We start from the raw sequence: 15,424 nt of genomic DNA, 5'->3' as shown, positions 1-15,424 counted from the left end.
AAATTCGTTCGTTACGTGTTTCTAAAAAACTTTAATGTGGATAAAAACGCTGTTTGGCGCAAGCTAGACAGCGTACGGGCTGTTTTGAGCTCAAGTATCAACATTTTTTTGTTGTGGTGGTTTTGTTTATCCAGGCTTCTGTGCCACTGACTTCTTCTTAAGAACAATTAAAAAAAAAGTTCACAGTTGCCTGTGCCTTTAATCTCAGTTGAGGACTTTTAGCTTACATGACATTCTAGAAACGGAAGTCAATCTTTCAGCGTCAGGTTCCATAACCTACTCATGCTCGAATTTGGACAGTACAGCAGCTGTAGGGAAGGATAGATCTCTGTAGTAATGACCTGCATGGAAAGTCATCATCCGTAGGCTATACAATATAACGTTACATGTACCATGCAGGTCTCAAATGCAGATTTTCTTGTATATGTTCTGGACTGCATGCATTTAGAAGCTGTCAAGACTCACTAGGATTGCAAATGTATGTTTACCGATTGTTATTTTGTTATCAATGTTTGCTAACAGTTAGCAGTTAGTTAGAACTGCAGGGATAGTCTACGGTTAATGTCAAGAAACTGACAGTTTCATAACAGTTGTGTTTACCAACGTAACTAGTTAGCTAATAATCACGACCGATTCAACAAAATATGGTAATAAGCTCATGACTACCCACTTGGCTGTTCACCTTGGACTTGTTGGACGTCAACTTGTTGGTGGCTAGTACATTTTGGTAAGTGCACCGGCTCTTCAATACGTGCATGCTAAGTGCATTTAACTGATTTGTCGTGAAACGTTTCGATTGTATGGCTTGTTGTGGTAGAACCTGCCACTTGATGTTGATCATATTACAAAAGATAGTGTATCAACCTCTTGTCTCATATGTTGTTGTGTGTGTTCTTTCAGAAGGTAGTGCTAACACAACATGATGATGAGTCCCAGTGGTTTCTTAAAACTGTGCCAACGGCCGCCTTCTCTGTCAGCACTACGAAATGGAAGCATGTGGAGATGGAATTGTAGTGGAAACCTCATCACAAATGTCTGCCTATGGACCCACCCCTCAAAGAGATGTGTTTCCACAGCCCCCAGCCTCCATGTGGCAGACTTGACTGAAAGGGAGAAGAGAGTTTTGGATAAGCTTTATGATGGCCTTGTGAAGGGCCATAGGGCAGCACTTGCAGAGTCAATTACCCTGGTTGAGACGCAGCACCCAAGAAAGAAGGAGCTAGCCCAGGTCCTGCTGCAGAGAGTGCTGGCATATAGGCAGGAGCAGGAGAGAGCCAATGGAAACCAACCTGTGGCCTTCCGAATAGGTCAGTCGCTTGATTTATTGTTGTGGTAATATTCACTTTGTGTAACTGATTAGCTGTTTTTGAGATTCAAAATGGTGAGCCATTTTTTTTTTTTTTAAAAAAAACCTTGTAACAATCAGTGCAGCCACTGCAGACAAGCCCTTATATTGCCAGTAATGCATTAGCTATAGTTGTTAATTAATGTATACCTCTGTATTACTTATTTTGTGTATGCCATATTACGATCAGATATCAGCATATATTTATTGGTAGTGTTCAGCATAAGTCAGCATATTCATTAGTAGTGTTCAATGCACTTGTAACCATACTCTGTCTGTCATCATACAAAGCCCGCCCCATCCCAGATAAGTGGTTATGATTGGTTCCTGGGTTTTGGGGGATTTGGAAATTGTCTTAAAAGGGAGGATAGCCAGACCAGATCTGCTGAGCAAATTCAAATGCGCTTAAAGATTTGTCTGGGTTCACACAGGCTACAACTAGACTGCATATCTGAGAAAATGTTAACTGTAGTGAAAGTACTAACTGTAGTGGCGCATAACAAAGCCCTGGCTGTAGACCAGTGGGGTATACTACGAAGCACGTTAGACATATCTAGGCTATGTAGGCATATCGAGGCTTCACAAAGCCTTGACTCAGGGGTATACGTTAAGTGATACTACAACAGCAGTTATGTGATATATTTGTCAAACTAGGCTTTCAGCTCAGATCTGTGCGCGTTCTCGGTGTTGGGATGATGTTGGCCAATCGTGAAACGTGGAGACACACAAGACCGCCTCTATTTAAAAACAATTACTTCCGCATTCATGAGCGATAGCTTAATCTACACTGCGGTCATTTTTTGTGTCTAACCTATAACATCAAATAAATCAATTGTCATCAGTTGTTGTATAGTATGCACGTCCATAGTGGGTATTTGCACGCACAGCACTATTAAAGCACATTCGAGATCCAAAATGTTAGTAGAGGCGAGCTCCACCTGTAAGATGTATGACAGAATCCTACACGTGAGATAACTTCGTTTTTAAGACAATTGATTGGTCAGTGGGCGGTAGATTACACGATTTGAGCTATAACTTCCATAACCTTCTCCCGAACAGGTTTAGTTGCGAGCATAAGATACCATGGTGATATAGCGACGCTAAAACAGATCCACTTTCGTGTCACAGCATACCCTGGCTTTGAGCGCAACATACCTAATCGAGATTTGTAGTATACCCCACTGGGCTTTGTGGTCCAGGTTAAGCCCTGTTTTTAGGCCCAGCCCACAGGGGTGGAAATTAACTTTTTGAATGTAAAATCTACCAGTAACTAACAAATAAATGGTAAAATTCACCAGCCACTCAATAGCAAATCATTATTTTGTGTCTGAAATCTACCAGCTACTTTCGTATTTCACTAGCATCTGACTGGTGGCTGGATGCTCCAACCATGCTAGCCCAGTGCAGGGTAACACCCTGTAAAACCAGAATTGGCCCACGGTGTAAGTGGGGCTATTTCAAAAGACATGAAGGTAGCAGAGAGCTAAGTCAGGTGTTGTGGAAGAAAGTTCCATGACTTGGTCTGCACCTTACTATCTTAATTCTATGATCCAGCTCTGATGAGTGACTGATATTGCCAGTCCATCAACACTAAGTGGTCACACAAATACATTCTTCTGTGATTCCTTATTGGTGGATTGATTAACCTAATGTCTTTGTTATAGTGATAGTTTTGGTATCTTTCAAAACTATCGCTAGAGTTCTTTCAAGTTTCTAAAGACTTGTCTGTTTTACTTTGTTTTTAACAAATTTTCCTTACAGAATCATAGTTTGTATGTTTTTATGGTGATTGTTATTATTTAGTTAATTAAATTGAGTCTATTGATGATTGTTGTTTTTCCAATATAATGTTAATAATGTTAAATGTAATTTTAAAATAAGTCACTTAGCGTTGGATAGTTTGCTTGGGTACAATAGTTCCGAAACTGAATCCTTTGGTTTACTGACTGTTTCAGATTCTATGCTTGCTAGATTGCCAGCTTGGTAGCTCTTCAGATAACATTTTATTTGGGCACATAATTCATCATATTTTACTACTTAGCAAAATGAGAGAATATGTTTATTTTGTTCGGTCATTACCTTGCCTGACTACACACACTATAGTAGCCTCTTGCTTTTCAATCAATTTCACCTGATGTACCTGATCGTAGGTGTCCCATTATACAGAAATGCACTTATGCACTTCAGCGGTCAGAAAAGGTATGTTGTGTTATGCACTTATTAGCGGGTATAATTGACAATTGTGTGTAATTGCGCTGCAGGGCTGTCAGGTCCTCCCGGTGCCGGCAAATCCTCCTTCATTGAGGTTTTGGGGAAGATGCTGACTGGACAAGACCATAGAGTGTCTGTCCTTGCCGTGGACCCGTCCTCGTGCACAACAGGAGGTGAGCTTTCACTCTGGAGAGCTAATAGAAATAAAAGGACTTTGCACAATATAATGAAAAATGTGTTTGATGCATGCTCAGGATGAGTCAAAAGTTTGGACACACCAACTCATTCATGTTTTATTTTTGTATTATTTATGTATTCTGACTATTTCTTTTTAAATAGAACAATAATGAAGTTCAACATTATAAAATGGCACACATGGAATTATGTAGTAAGCAAAAGTGTAAACAAAGTTAGTTTTCAACCAACCTCATTGAGTCTGGTATGGTCTTGAAGGTGTTACACTCATTTTAATTGAAAGGCATGAAGTTGGCTTTAATAATGCCAAAACTGTCAGAAAGATTAACACTGAAGAATATAAAAACCGAAAACATAAAAAAATAAATAAAACTGTCTGGTTTTGTTTTCGTTTCTAGCAATCTATCAATTGTTTCTGGTTTTCGTTTTCAGTCCATGAACCAGGTCAAAGCATTGGTTGAAAGGGACTATAGAATATAGATTGTTAAATAACACTTTATAAACATAATTAGATATAATGTAATATAGAATAGTATATAAAAGATAAACACACACTCTGTTCTGTCATTATTTAGATGTCCTCTGTACTGTTCTAGATGTAGGTAATAGTCAAAATAAAGAAAAAGCTATGAACTTGGTTGGTGTGTATCTACAACCCCATTTCCAAAAAAGTTATGAGGTTGTGTTAAATCCAAATAAAAAGAGAAAGCTACGATTTGCAAATCATGTAAACCTTATATTTCGTTTGCAATAGTATAAAGACAACATATCAGTTGTTGAAACAGACATTTTATTTTATTCATGTTTGTTTTGAATTGTCTCTGAACATGTCTCAAAATGTTGGGACAGAGGCATGTTTACCTATGTTGCTTCAACTCTTCTTTTTACAGCAGTCTGTAAATGTTTGGGAACCAAGAAGACCAGTTCCTGGAGTTTTTAGAACAAAACGTTGCCTGATATAGAATTTCAGCTGCTCATTAGTCTGGTGTCTTCATAATCGTTATTCCTTCCTTGTTGCACCTAATTGGACAGGTATGGACTACAGGCTGGCCATTTTAGCAGAGTTTTACATTTTGAATGGTCAGACCACAGGACAGTTTCCACTTTGCCCCAGTCTATCTAAAATGAGCTTGGGCCCAGAAAAGACTGCTGCATTTCTGGATGTCTAAATATGGTCTCTCTAAATATGTTTTTTATATGGTATAGTTTTAACCAGCATTTGTGGATGGAGTGTCAAACTGTGTTCATAGACAATGGTTACTGGATGTTTTCTTGAGCCCATACAATGATATCTTTACAGAATCAGGTCTGTTTTTAATTTAGTGCTATCTGAGGCTCTGAAGATCAGGCCATTCAATATTGTGTTATTGATGTACTATGTACATGTTGCCATTAAAGCTGCAGTTGGCAAGATGTTTTTGATCATATTCACTGAAACCGACACTACCGACAGAACAACATAAATCAGCTTGTTTTAGAAAGAAAAAACCACACTTCTACCTCCACCTAGAGCCTGTTATTTGTTTTGCAAAAATCCACAGCTCTAGTCCAATCAGAGCAGGGCTGTGTGAGATCTGACTGTCAACAGTCTGGTGCAGTCTGGTGCGCACTGACGAGCACAAACTCAATGAGAGGGTGCTCGGTGGTAGTGGGGGAGGGGCATGAGAGTTGTAAACATTCACAATTTTGGCTAAGTCCCCTCAATCTGTCAGACTTGCCAGCTGCAGCTTTAACATTTTTGAGCGCTTACTTTTCATGAAATGGTCAAATTTGTTTATTTTTTATTATTAATTTGATGTTGTCTATGTCCTTTGTACAAGTAAATATGGATTTGGGAGATTTACACATTATCACATTCTGTTTTTATTTACATTTAGAAGTGTCCCAATTTTTTTGCAAACTTTTGACTGGTACTGTATTTAATCTGAATCTGTCTTTCTATTCATACAAGGGTCATTGATGGGGGATAAAACGCGCATGACAGAACTATCCAGAGATATGAAAGCCTTCATCCGACCAAGCCCTACCTCAGGGACTCTCGGAGGTGTCACAAGGACCACCAATGAAGCCATTCTGCTATGCGAAGGAGCAGGTTATGATGTTGTTTTAGTTGAAACAGTTGGTAAGAACACACTTACAATTTTAAGAACACCTTCACTCTCTCACTCACATGCCATCTCTGTCATGTCTGTGCTACATTTGTAATACTGCAATTTTGTAAAGCCCTTGACAATGCAACACACGTCCTGACACATCCTCTCTCCCTCCAAAATAACTACTATTGGTCTGCCTAACCCTCATTAGGTCTGGCAGAATGCACAAGTAATTGTCCCAGATAATGTAATCACCAGCGATGCAAGTGTAGTCAATCAAAATGGTAATATTTGAAAATGTAGTATTACAGTTGAAAATAAACAAATAAAAACATAGCCGCAAGTGGCGATGATGGGCCCGAGCACCTAAGGTTCCGTGGCCCATGACTTTTCGTAATCCATTAATAAACTCACATGTAGTGTGTGTATCAACTGCATACATCTGATGTGTGTACGGCATTTTTTTTTTTTGCTAGGTTTATATACACAGGAACCACTTACTTCCTGTTAGTTGTGACATTTGACACTGACTGTATTCAGTAGATGGCACTACACCAAACATATGTGAAGGCTGCAATGATGCACCTCAAACTGACCAATTTACTACATACTGTAAATTTTGTGATCTGCAGTGCAACGGTAGACAAGTTATCCTAACAAACGACATTCAGCCTACCTACTGGTGGGAGGAGGGACTGTTGTTGGAATTCTGCATTCTGATTGGCTGTTGGAATTCCGCATCTTGATTGGCTATCGGAATTCTGCATTCTATTCTATTCTGCATCTATAATAATAAAAATCCTTACAGAAACGATAGGGCTTTGCACCTTCGGTGCTCCAGTGCTCGGGCCCTAATAAATAATGCCATTATTTCCACTGCGGTTAACAGGTAGACTACAGCGAAAGTTTAAACTGGAAAATACAAATGTGCATAAAGCAAGTCAGATCTTTTTGTCTGGAAGGATGATGACTGTTCAAAGACCAACAAATACACAACACTGCTTGCCTTTCTTCTTTCTTGGTAATTCGGGTAGAGTTCCAGAAAGTGTTTTGTTGCTGACAGTGCTGTCTGATTCATTGACAAGGGAGCTTTTGACAAACCAGCTTTTCTAAATTTACATATCTGGAAGACCGGTTTAGAAAAAAGTCTGTTTAAAGGCCAACATGTAGAGAGAAAGATGCAATTTTAAATGAACTCATGTGGATTATATATAGTGATAGAGAGGATGGGGTTTGTTCTTTGCATTCAGTGGAATCTTGTCCCAGTAGCCTGGTTTACATGCACATTTCTTTTCTAATCAGAATTCATTTATTGAGATCATTCGATTCGAATATAACATTTACAAAAGCCTCCAGTGCACATGATGGGCAATCTGATCATCATTCAGTCAATGGTCATGTAAACAGTATATTCAGATTGAATGATTGGAATAAATTAATTTGATGATTGGAACGGACTACACCACCCCTTTCAATCCGGCTGAAATTCCAATTGGATTGGGCAGTTTTATAGAAGTATTTTTATTCAGATTGAGACCTAAAACCGATCCTATTCAGATTAAATGTTACCATGTAAACCCATATAATAAGAGCTATTTAGGCATTTTAGGAGGAAGTATATTGAGGTCAAAGTAGCTACAGAGGCACTTTGTTCCAAACTCTTTATCAAAAAAAATTATACTGTATGTTCCCCAGCAGTTTAATCCATTTTGGTGGATTTAATTTGACATGGTTCCCTGACAATATGTATTCCCTGTTAATATTATTATTTTTTTATCTGATTTGTTTGTTTCATGTCAACATACCAGTTAATGCTTTCTCTGTTAAGGTGTTGGACAATCTGAGTTTGCTGTGGCAGATATGGTTGACATGTTTGTGTTACTGATACCACCAGCAGGGGGCGATGAGCTGCAGGTAAATGCCTTTTTGTCTCCAAATAAAATACATTATTAATGCTGTGACAATATTTTAGGTCTCCACAACATATGAAATCGAAGATATAAGGAATAGACAAGGTGTCCTTGCATTTTTTGGTCATTTTCAAAGGACTAAAATGGTATGTAGGATAGCTAGTAGGAACATGTCAAACTGTGTGGGGACAGTAGTATACAAAGAGGCAATGTTCCAAAGGTAAATGCATAGTTAATTATGGTTATGGTTATGGATTTGGCAGACGCCTTTGTCCAAAGCGACACACAAATACAAAACAACATAATATTTAAAATTGAACAGGGAACAGATTAGAATGTTGGTCAAATATAATAAGGAGAATAGTAATAATAAACAACAATAACAATTCAATCAATAGCCTAATAAAATAAGCAATGAAAATGAGAGGAAAAGCAATAATAAAACAATAATGTCCATTCAATCAATAATATAAAAACAATGACATGGTAAGACTACATTAAGGAGAATATCAATAATAAACAATAATGTCAAATTAATCAACAGCCTAATGAAAATAAAACAATATTATACAAACCATAACACATAAGTGCTTAAACAACTAAGTACTTGTTGAACAGGAATGTCTTTAGACCCCTCTTAAATGACCCAAAACTACCACAGGAACGGAGAGCACTGGGCAACTCATTCCACCAACATTGAACCACTGAGGAAGGAGAGTCTTGAATTAGTTTTTATGACTGGTCGACATTACAGACGCTTATCAGAAGACTGCAGTGGGCGGTTGGGGATGTAAGGCTTGATTATTGAATTAAAATAACTAGGAGCAGATCCAGTCAGTGTCCTATAGGCCAAAGTGAGAGATTTAAATTTAATTACACTGTACCTATGCATACTATTTATCTATGGTACAACATTGGCACTTTATACACTAAATACCCATACAAAGGACTATTTCCATATAGATTTTAATGCTCTTACTAGCTAACCCACATACAAAACCAGTCCTTTGATGACTGAAAAACACTAAAATGACTGAAAATCACAAACTTGTTTTACGAACCTCGCTCGGCTAGACAACTTGATTGGTCCTAACAGCTCTGGTTTGGGCATAGTTGCTTCTCAACAGAACAAGTGTAGATCGAACTTCCTGACCTTACATTTTTTGTGCAGGGTTAAGTTCGGTCTGGCTTTCCAGGCTAAGGGAACTCATTTGTTTGCCACAAATCACCCACAAACTTGCCACAAATCTGTTGCAAACATTTTGGTTTTGTAAGGATTGAGCTGGCTATGAATAATACTTTTTCAAGATGTTAATGCCCAATCATCGCTTACAATATAATTTTATCAGTCTTTTAAACTAAACTTTATGATATAAAGGGCTAACAAATGGCTTTAGGTGCTCATTAGGGTGGTCCTTTTTGAAGTCTCCAATTGTCATGCTCTTAACCCTTCAAATTGTTCCTTTATATGAGAAAATACAGCATGCCAATTTTTATGCCAGTAACATAATAATTACTGGTAGCTCAATAGCTTTAAACTTTGAGATGATTTTCTGTTTGATGATTTTCATAAAAACAGATCATTTGAATTGATATTGTAACTGGCTAGTCAAATTCCAAAACAATCTCCATTAAAGCATCTAATGCACCATATATTCCTAAATATGTATTTTAGATACATATTTTAGATACATATCTCAGTTTACTTATTGTAGAAACCAAATCAGAATTAATCCATCCATGACCCGGTTTAGCAGATTTACCTTTCCTGGTGGAATCAATACATATTTCTATTGATGATCACCTTGGTTATTGTTTGGGTTTAGAGCACATTTTTTGGTCTTCATTAAAACATTTAAACAATTGTGTCCACGGAACCCCAAATATGTGCCACTCAGCTGTATGAGGAAAAGGCACCATCACCATTCCTTGCTCAGCTTTGCTTGCAGTTGTGTTGTGTACCAAGAGCAAAATCATGGCAAAAACAAGAAGTGAAGTTTATTTGATTGGTTCCACCATACCAGAATTAGTTGGATCAAATCTGCCATCTATTAGAATGGAAGATCACTGACGGATCTATCCAGACTGCAAAAAGTCAACACTGGCTGAGCATTGTTGTCATTGTTATCATGTCAGTGTTGCTCTGATTTCAATTAAATGTAGTTCATTTGCAGCAACTTTTAATATTACTTGCATATCACCATAACGCAGCACAGCTTAACATAGGCAATCTTTCACATGATTGAGCTACCTCTAATTATCATTTTTTGTCAAAATGTTTGCATATTTCTAATTTTGATGTTAAAAGGAACAGTTTTGTTGGACTGGCTAAGGACCACCCTAGGGCTCATTCAGGATAAAGACAATGTTTGAACAAAATCTGAGACAGTGCAGCAACAACCTTATCTGATTTGAAACAGAATGACCCAGATTTGTATTGGTCAGTACATGTGAATTCAGCATTTAGTGAGTTAACCAATGGTTTTAGCCACAATCATTTTTGAAGCACACTTAAAGTGCTTTGGGTTTGTGGATGGCAGAGAGTCTCTGTTGGCAGCATTTATGGATATCAGTGGTGTGTTGACTCAATGCATTGTTACATATTGGTTCATATGTAGCCATGACTCTGTAAATGGGGAAACAAGCATAGTGGCTCTGACTGAGCCATAAACAATTTCAGAAAATCAGAACATTGTTTCAGGATCCTGAAAGGGACAGGTGCCATTTCACTGGCCTTTGAGCTCTGATATCAACAACCTTCTCCCAGAACCTTTTGTGGATCCTGCTCTAAAATAAAACCCATGCTACCCATAAAGACTAACTGTTTCAATTGGATTTATTTTTTGAAGAGGATGCTTTGTAAAATAATTACTATTATTCCAAAATATTTGTATTATTAATATTATGTATATATAATTATATAGTTGTAATTTAGTTACAGTACCCTCCAGAAGGATTGGCACCTTTGGTAAAGTTGACTGAAAACAGGTATAAAACAGATATTGTAATCTTTTGGTGATTTATTGTAATCTCACAATGAAAACAATGATGAAAAATACTTTGAAGGGAAACAAGTTTATTCTGAGAAAAATGAAAATAGATTCTTTTGACAAAAGCATGTTGCCCGCAATTATTAGCACCCTAGAAAATCGTACATACAAAATGTAACAGAAGCATTTTCCTATTTATATTCAAGTCCTTTAAGTTAATCAGCGGTGTGTTTCCCAAAAGCATAGTTGCTAACTAAGTAAGCAACTTTTTTGGTTGCAATGCAATTTCCCATTGCCAACCAACCAACCAAGTTGCTAACAGGTTGCTTTTGGGAAACGCACCCCAGAGTGTCTGTGAACTTTCATAAGTAGTTCTTAACTTTCCTTTTCACTAGGGTATAAGAACCACTGTTGGAGAGTAACAGAAAAAAGGTATCATCTTGGGGTCACCAAGTCTCCCAAAAAAATCTTTAAAAGTGACCTCACTAATAATATACCAGAGCATCACTAGGGCATACCAGGCCATACTATGCCTTTCCAGTCATTTAATTACAAATGTAAATGGCAGGAGTTACTGAATGGTACAGTGACTTTGTCTGGAATTGTGGTCTATTGTCAGATTAAATGAAAATTGCGCTGTTTGGCAAGAATGTCTATACTGAAAAGAACCCCTAATGAGAATTATGGTGGAGGGGCTGTGATATTGTGGGGCTGTTTTTATTCCCAAAGGCCTTGGGAATCTAATTAAGGTGCATGGTATCATGAACCCCAAGAAAAACAGTTCAATGAAAATCTGTCAATCTCTGCCAAGACACTAAAAGTGGGTCATGATTGGATCATTCATCAGGTCAATGAACCAAAACAAAGTTCAGATCAAAACAAAAATGGTTTACTGAACACAAAATCAAGCTTCTGCCATCGCCATCTTAGTCCCCTGATCTAAAGTCCATAAAAAAACAGTCAGGTGAGTCAGAAAGGAGAATGCACAAGTGTGGACTTAGGAATCTGGGCGATCTGGGGAGATTTAGTCTCTTGGTTATGGGGTGCCAGGAGAATATAACAAGCTGTTTTATTGTCAAAGGGGGGCTTAAGAAGGTATTACAAGCAGGGCTGCCAATAATTGTGGGTGATGTGTTTTTGTTAAAACATATTATTATGAGATTTTCCTTTTTCTCTGAATAAATTTGCTTCTCTTCAAGGTTGGATTTTTCCTCATTGTTTTCATTGTGAGATTATAATAAATCACCAAAAGATTGTTTTGTATACCTGTTTTTAGTCAACTTTCCCAAAGGTGCCAATAATTCTGGAGGGTACTGTAACTACAGTAGATGACATTGAAATGTAGACATAATCAGCACCCTCAGCTCTTTATTGCCATTGTCAGGAAAGTCCTGTGTTTCTGTCTATGATTAACTCTCTAAAATGCCACACTTTTTTATGTTAATTCATTACACAGGGAATAAAGAGGGGTATTATTGAGATGGCAGACTTGGTGGTAGTGACTAAGTACGATGGGGACCTAGTGGTTCCGGCTCGTCGGATACAAGCAGAATACACCAGTGCCCTGAAGCTGTTGAGGAAGAAGTCTAAGTCTTGGAACCCAAAGGTTTGATTCTCTCATCCACTTATTTAGTCCTGACCCTATTGAATTTTAGCTTTTCAGCTCATAGAAGAATTACCTCAGATCGGAAGTAACGGGTCACTTCACCTGAATGCTCTGTTTATTTTCACTATCACCATTAGCCATGCGATAAAATGTGGCATATGAAATATGTGTGAAATGATCCACATGATGGCCCATTTATCCATTATTTGAGCAAACACTGAAAAATCATGAATGCATTGCAATATACAGTGTATATATATATATATATATATATATATATATATATATATATTCCAGATTTAAACTGATTTCAGATGTGTACTTTTAAGGTCTTTGTAGATTTAAACTGATTTCAGATGTGTACTTTTAAGGTCTGTGCAGATTTAAACTGATTTCAGATGTGTACTTTGAAGGTCTGTGCAGATTTAAACTGATTTCAGATGTGTACTTTTAAGGTCTGTGTAGATTTAGATAGAAACCTGTTCCTGTATGCCTAAAATAGCTGCCCGAAGGTTGACTATTGTTATTTTGTTGTTATTGTGCAAGTATTGCTTTGTAATGCGTCAGTTCAGTAAAACTTGAAGTAACCTGATACTAGTCATCGTTTCATAGTCATCGTTTGCAGATCTTTTCTTCTTTTCTCTCTCTCTCTACGGCTTCCTCCCACTCTCTCTTTCCCTGACTGCATCTGCTTTGCTGTGGCACAGAGCCAGCATGGCTGTCCGGCGAAGCAGAGTGCTGTGTCATGCGTTTAGCTGATTAGAGGGCCACCCACACAGAGCACAGCCTCTGGCCTCGTCTTGGCTGAGTGCTGGTGGATGCATTCCTTCTGACTGAAGGATGGTTTGTCGTCTGTATTGATTTTCACTTCTTTTTTCTTCCAAAAGTTCATGTCGGGAAAGAGACGAAGAGGAATTGTTTGTGTGGCTGTTACCTTTTAGCTTAAGGGTGAATGTTCGAGGCAGATTGATAGAGAAGAGAGGATGTATTTTAACACCCAGCTCCTTTCTTTAGCTGTTAGTCATTTACCATCCTTGCGTTTGTCCAGGTCTGGTCTCATATATGCATTTATATTCAAATAAAAAGGGCAAGACATTCAACATTCCACAGTCCATTTTGAACAACAGAATTTCGTTATTAAAAATATATTAATGCTATTATGCCACTGCACTGCAGGGTGGTCATATAGTGTCTCGATGGTGTTTTAAGCCCCCACTGTCGACTTCAAGGCAGCGCTGCGACCATCGAGTTCAAGGCACCTAACCCTAACCTTAACCCTAACCCTTGCCTAACCCTAGTGCCTTCCATGCAGCGCTGCCTGGAAGACGACATCAGGGGCTTAAAGCAACACCAAAGAGTTTTTTTTTTTTTTTTTTGTACCTTAAAATATCGTTTCCAAAATCGTTTCAGTGGTTCATCAACTCGTAACAGGGTGAACGGCACTTCTGCATTCTCTTCGCGACCCTCTATCGGCTATAACCGCACTATGCAAGTTGGCCAGATCGGGTAGCAGACTTGTAGTTCGATGGAATGAGACATAAGAAACTACAAACTTGACTTGCTTCTGATGTCGTAATACATCATACTTTCATAAAATCATGCAACATACTCTACCTTGTCTGTAGACATTGTTATTTCCAAAGCCAGTGCTAGATAAACAAATAGCGTGCGTGCGACAGGAAAAGTGCTTTGGTGTTGCTTTAAAATACCAAACACCTTTATATATACTCAGTGGGATGTGCCAGACAGTTTTGCACTCTTCCCTCTAGTAGTGTCATCTCTCCTCCTCATCCCTCCTTGCTCTGTCTGCGTTGCTGTGCAGGTGGTCCGTGTGTCGTCCCAAACAGGAGAGGGCGTGACTGAGCTGTGGAGCACCATGCTGGCGTTCAGGTCGGCGGGCCTGTGCAGTGGAGAGCTGCAGACGCGCAGGCGCAGCCAGCAGAAGGTGTGGATGTGGAGCCTGATCCAGGAGAACGCGCTGAGGCACTTCCAGGAGCACCCCTCTGTGCGCTCAGCGCTGCCCCTGCTGGAGGAGAGGGTGACCCGCGGGGAGATCTCACCCGGTCTGGCCGCAGACCTCCTCCTCAAGGCATTCACCTCCACTACCTCATGAGCAAGAGCAGGGCTCCAAAGCATTGCTGTCAGTCTAGCATGATGAGCACATCTCCTATGCTAGAGATTCACTTGAAGCGCTCGCTGCTCTGATTCTGCAGCACAGATGAGAGTGTTGGGGAGCACACAGGGACTGGTGGAGTTGTTAGACTGAGACTGGACCTTCAGTGTGATGTGTGTGTCTTTGATCAGAATCCAGGTGGAGGCGTGTGTAATAACAGCTGCTCTTAGGGTGAACTATGATGTGAATATCTCATCCTCACTAATGGACAATCACTGTTAGAATTTAACCTTTTACTGAATTGAACCTTTTAATCATCATTTATGCTTGAGATTTCAAGGGATCACACTTACAGATACAATTCATCTCCTGTATGGCAAGTCATTTTGGATAAAATCCTTTCTTGAATCAATCTAAATATTTGTGTTGTTGTGTTGTAAGTCTTGTATCAGAACACTAGGAGGCAGCCAAGTCACAGAAAATAATGATCTTTTATGTAAAAAGCACCTCCTGCCTCCTGGCCACCGTCATCTTGAAAGAATCTGTTTTGTTTGAGAGAGAGAGAGAGAGAGATATGTATGTATGCATGCAGGATGGTGAGGACCAGGAGAGTAGAAGTCTCAAGGCTCTGGTCAGTGTTGGTGGCACTGCTTCATTGCTATGTCTGTCCTGCTGCTCTTGCATGGTCATTCGTGTTCATCGATTATTCCTGTCTGCCTGTGTGTGTTCGGAGGGAAATATGTGCCCTGCCTCCTGAGACCCTAAGCTCTGAGTCCTTGTCGTTTGCTTCTGTCTACCACCAGGAGCAAAGACACTGTCTGAATACTGATGACTTCATTAGGTTTTGACTTCCCCCTTCAAGCAATACACTAACACTGACAGACTGGCCATGATCTCTTAGGGTGGGGAGCGCCTGTACACCCCCGCTCACAAAATCTGCCACAAATCACAAATCGTTTCG

At 39.0% G+C, this 15,424-nt stretch overlaps 1 protein-coding gene across 2 annotated transcripts; it reads left to right on the top strand.

Moving 5' to 3' along the window:
• The first annotated feature begins 268 nt into the window (after window positions 1-268).
• mmaa (metabolism of cobalamin associated A) lies at window positions 269-14,875 on the top strand. Of its 2 annotated transcripts, none has more exons than XM_048243855.1 (7): window positions 269-727; window positions 904-1,307; window positions 3,607-3,729; window positions 5,703-5,873; window positions 7,673-7,758; window positions 12,201-12,350; window positions 14,173-14,875. In XM_048243855.1, the coding sequence occupies exons 2-7, from the start codon at window positions 920-922 to the stop codon at window positions 14,461-14,463; spliced, it is 1,209 nt and encodes a 402-aa protein (XP_048099812.1). In that variant the 5' UTR covers window positions 269-727; window positions 904-919; the 3' UTR covers window positions 14,464-14,875. The 2 variants fall into 2 exon arrangements, with proteins under 2 accessions (XP_048099812.1, XP_048099802.1); XM_048243845.1 differs by having other exon boundaries at window positions 901-1,307.
• Window positions 14,876-15,424: the final 549 nt, after the last annotated feature.

This window comes from Alosa alosa, chromosome 1, assembly GCF_017589495.1.
Source record: "Alosa alosa isolate M-15738 ecotype Scorff River chromosome 1, AALO_Geno_1.1, whole genome shotgun sequence".
Taxonomy (NCBI): Eukaryota; Metazoa; Chordata; class Actinopteri; order Clupeiformes; family Clupeidae; genus Alosa; species Alosa alosa.
The sequence above is the reverse complement of the archived record's forward strand: the minus strand, read 5'-3'. Positions and strand labels throughout refer to the sequence as shown.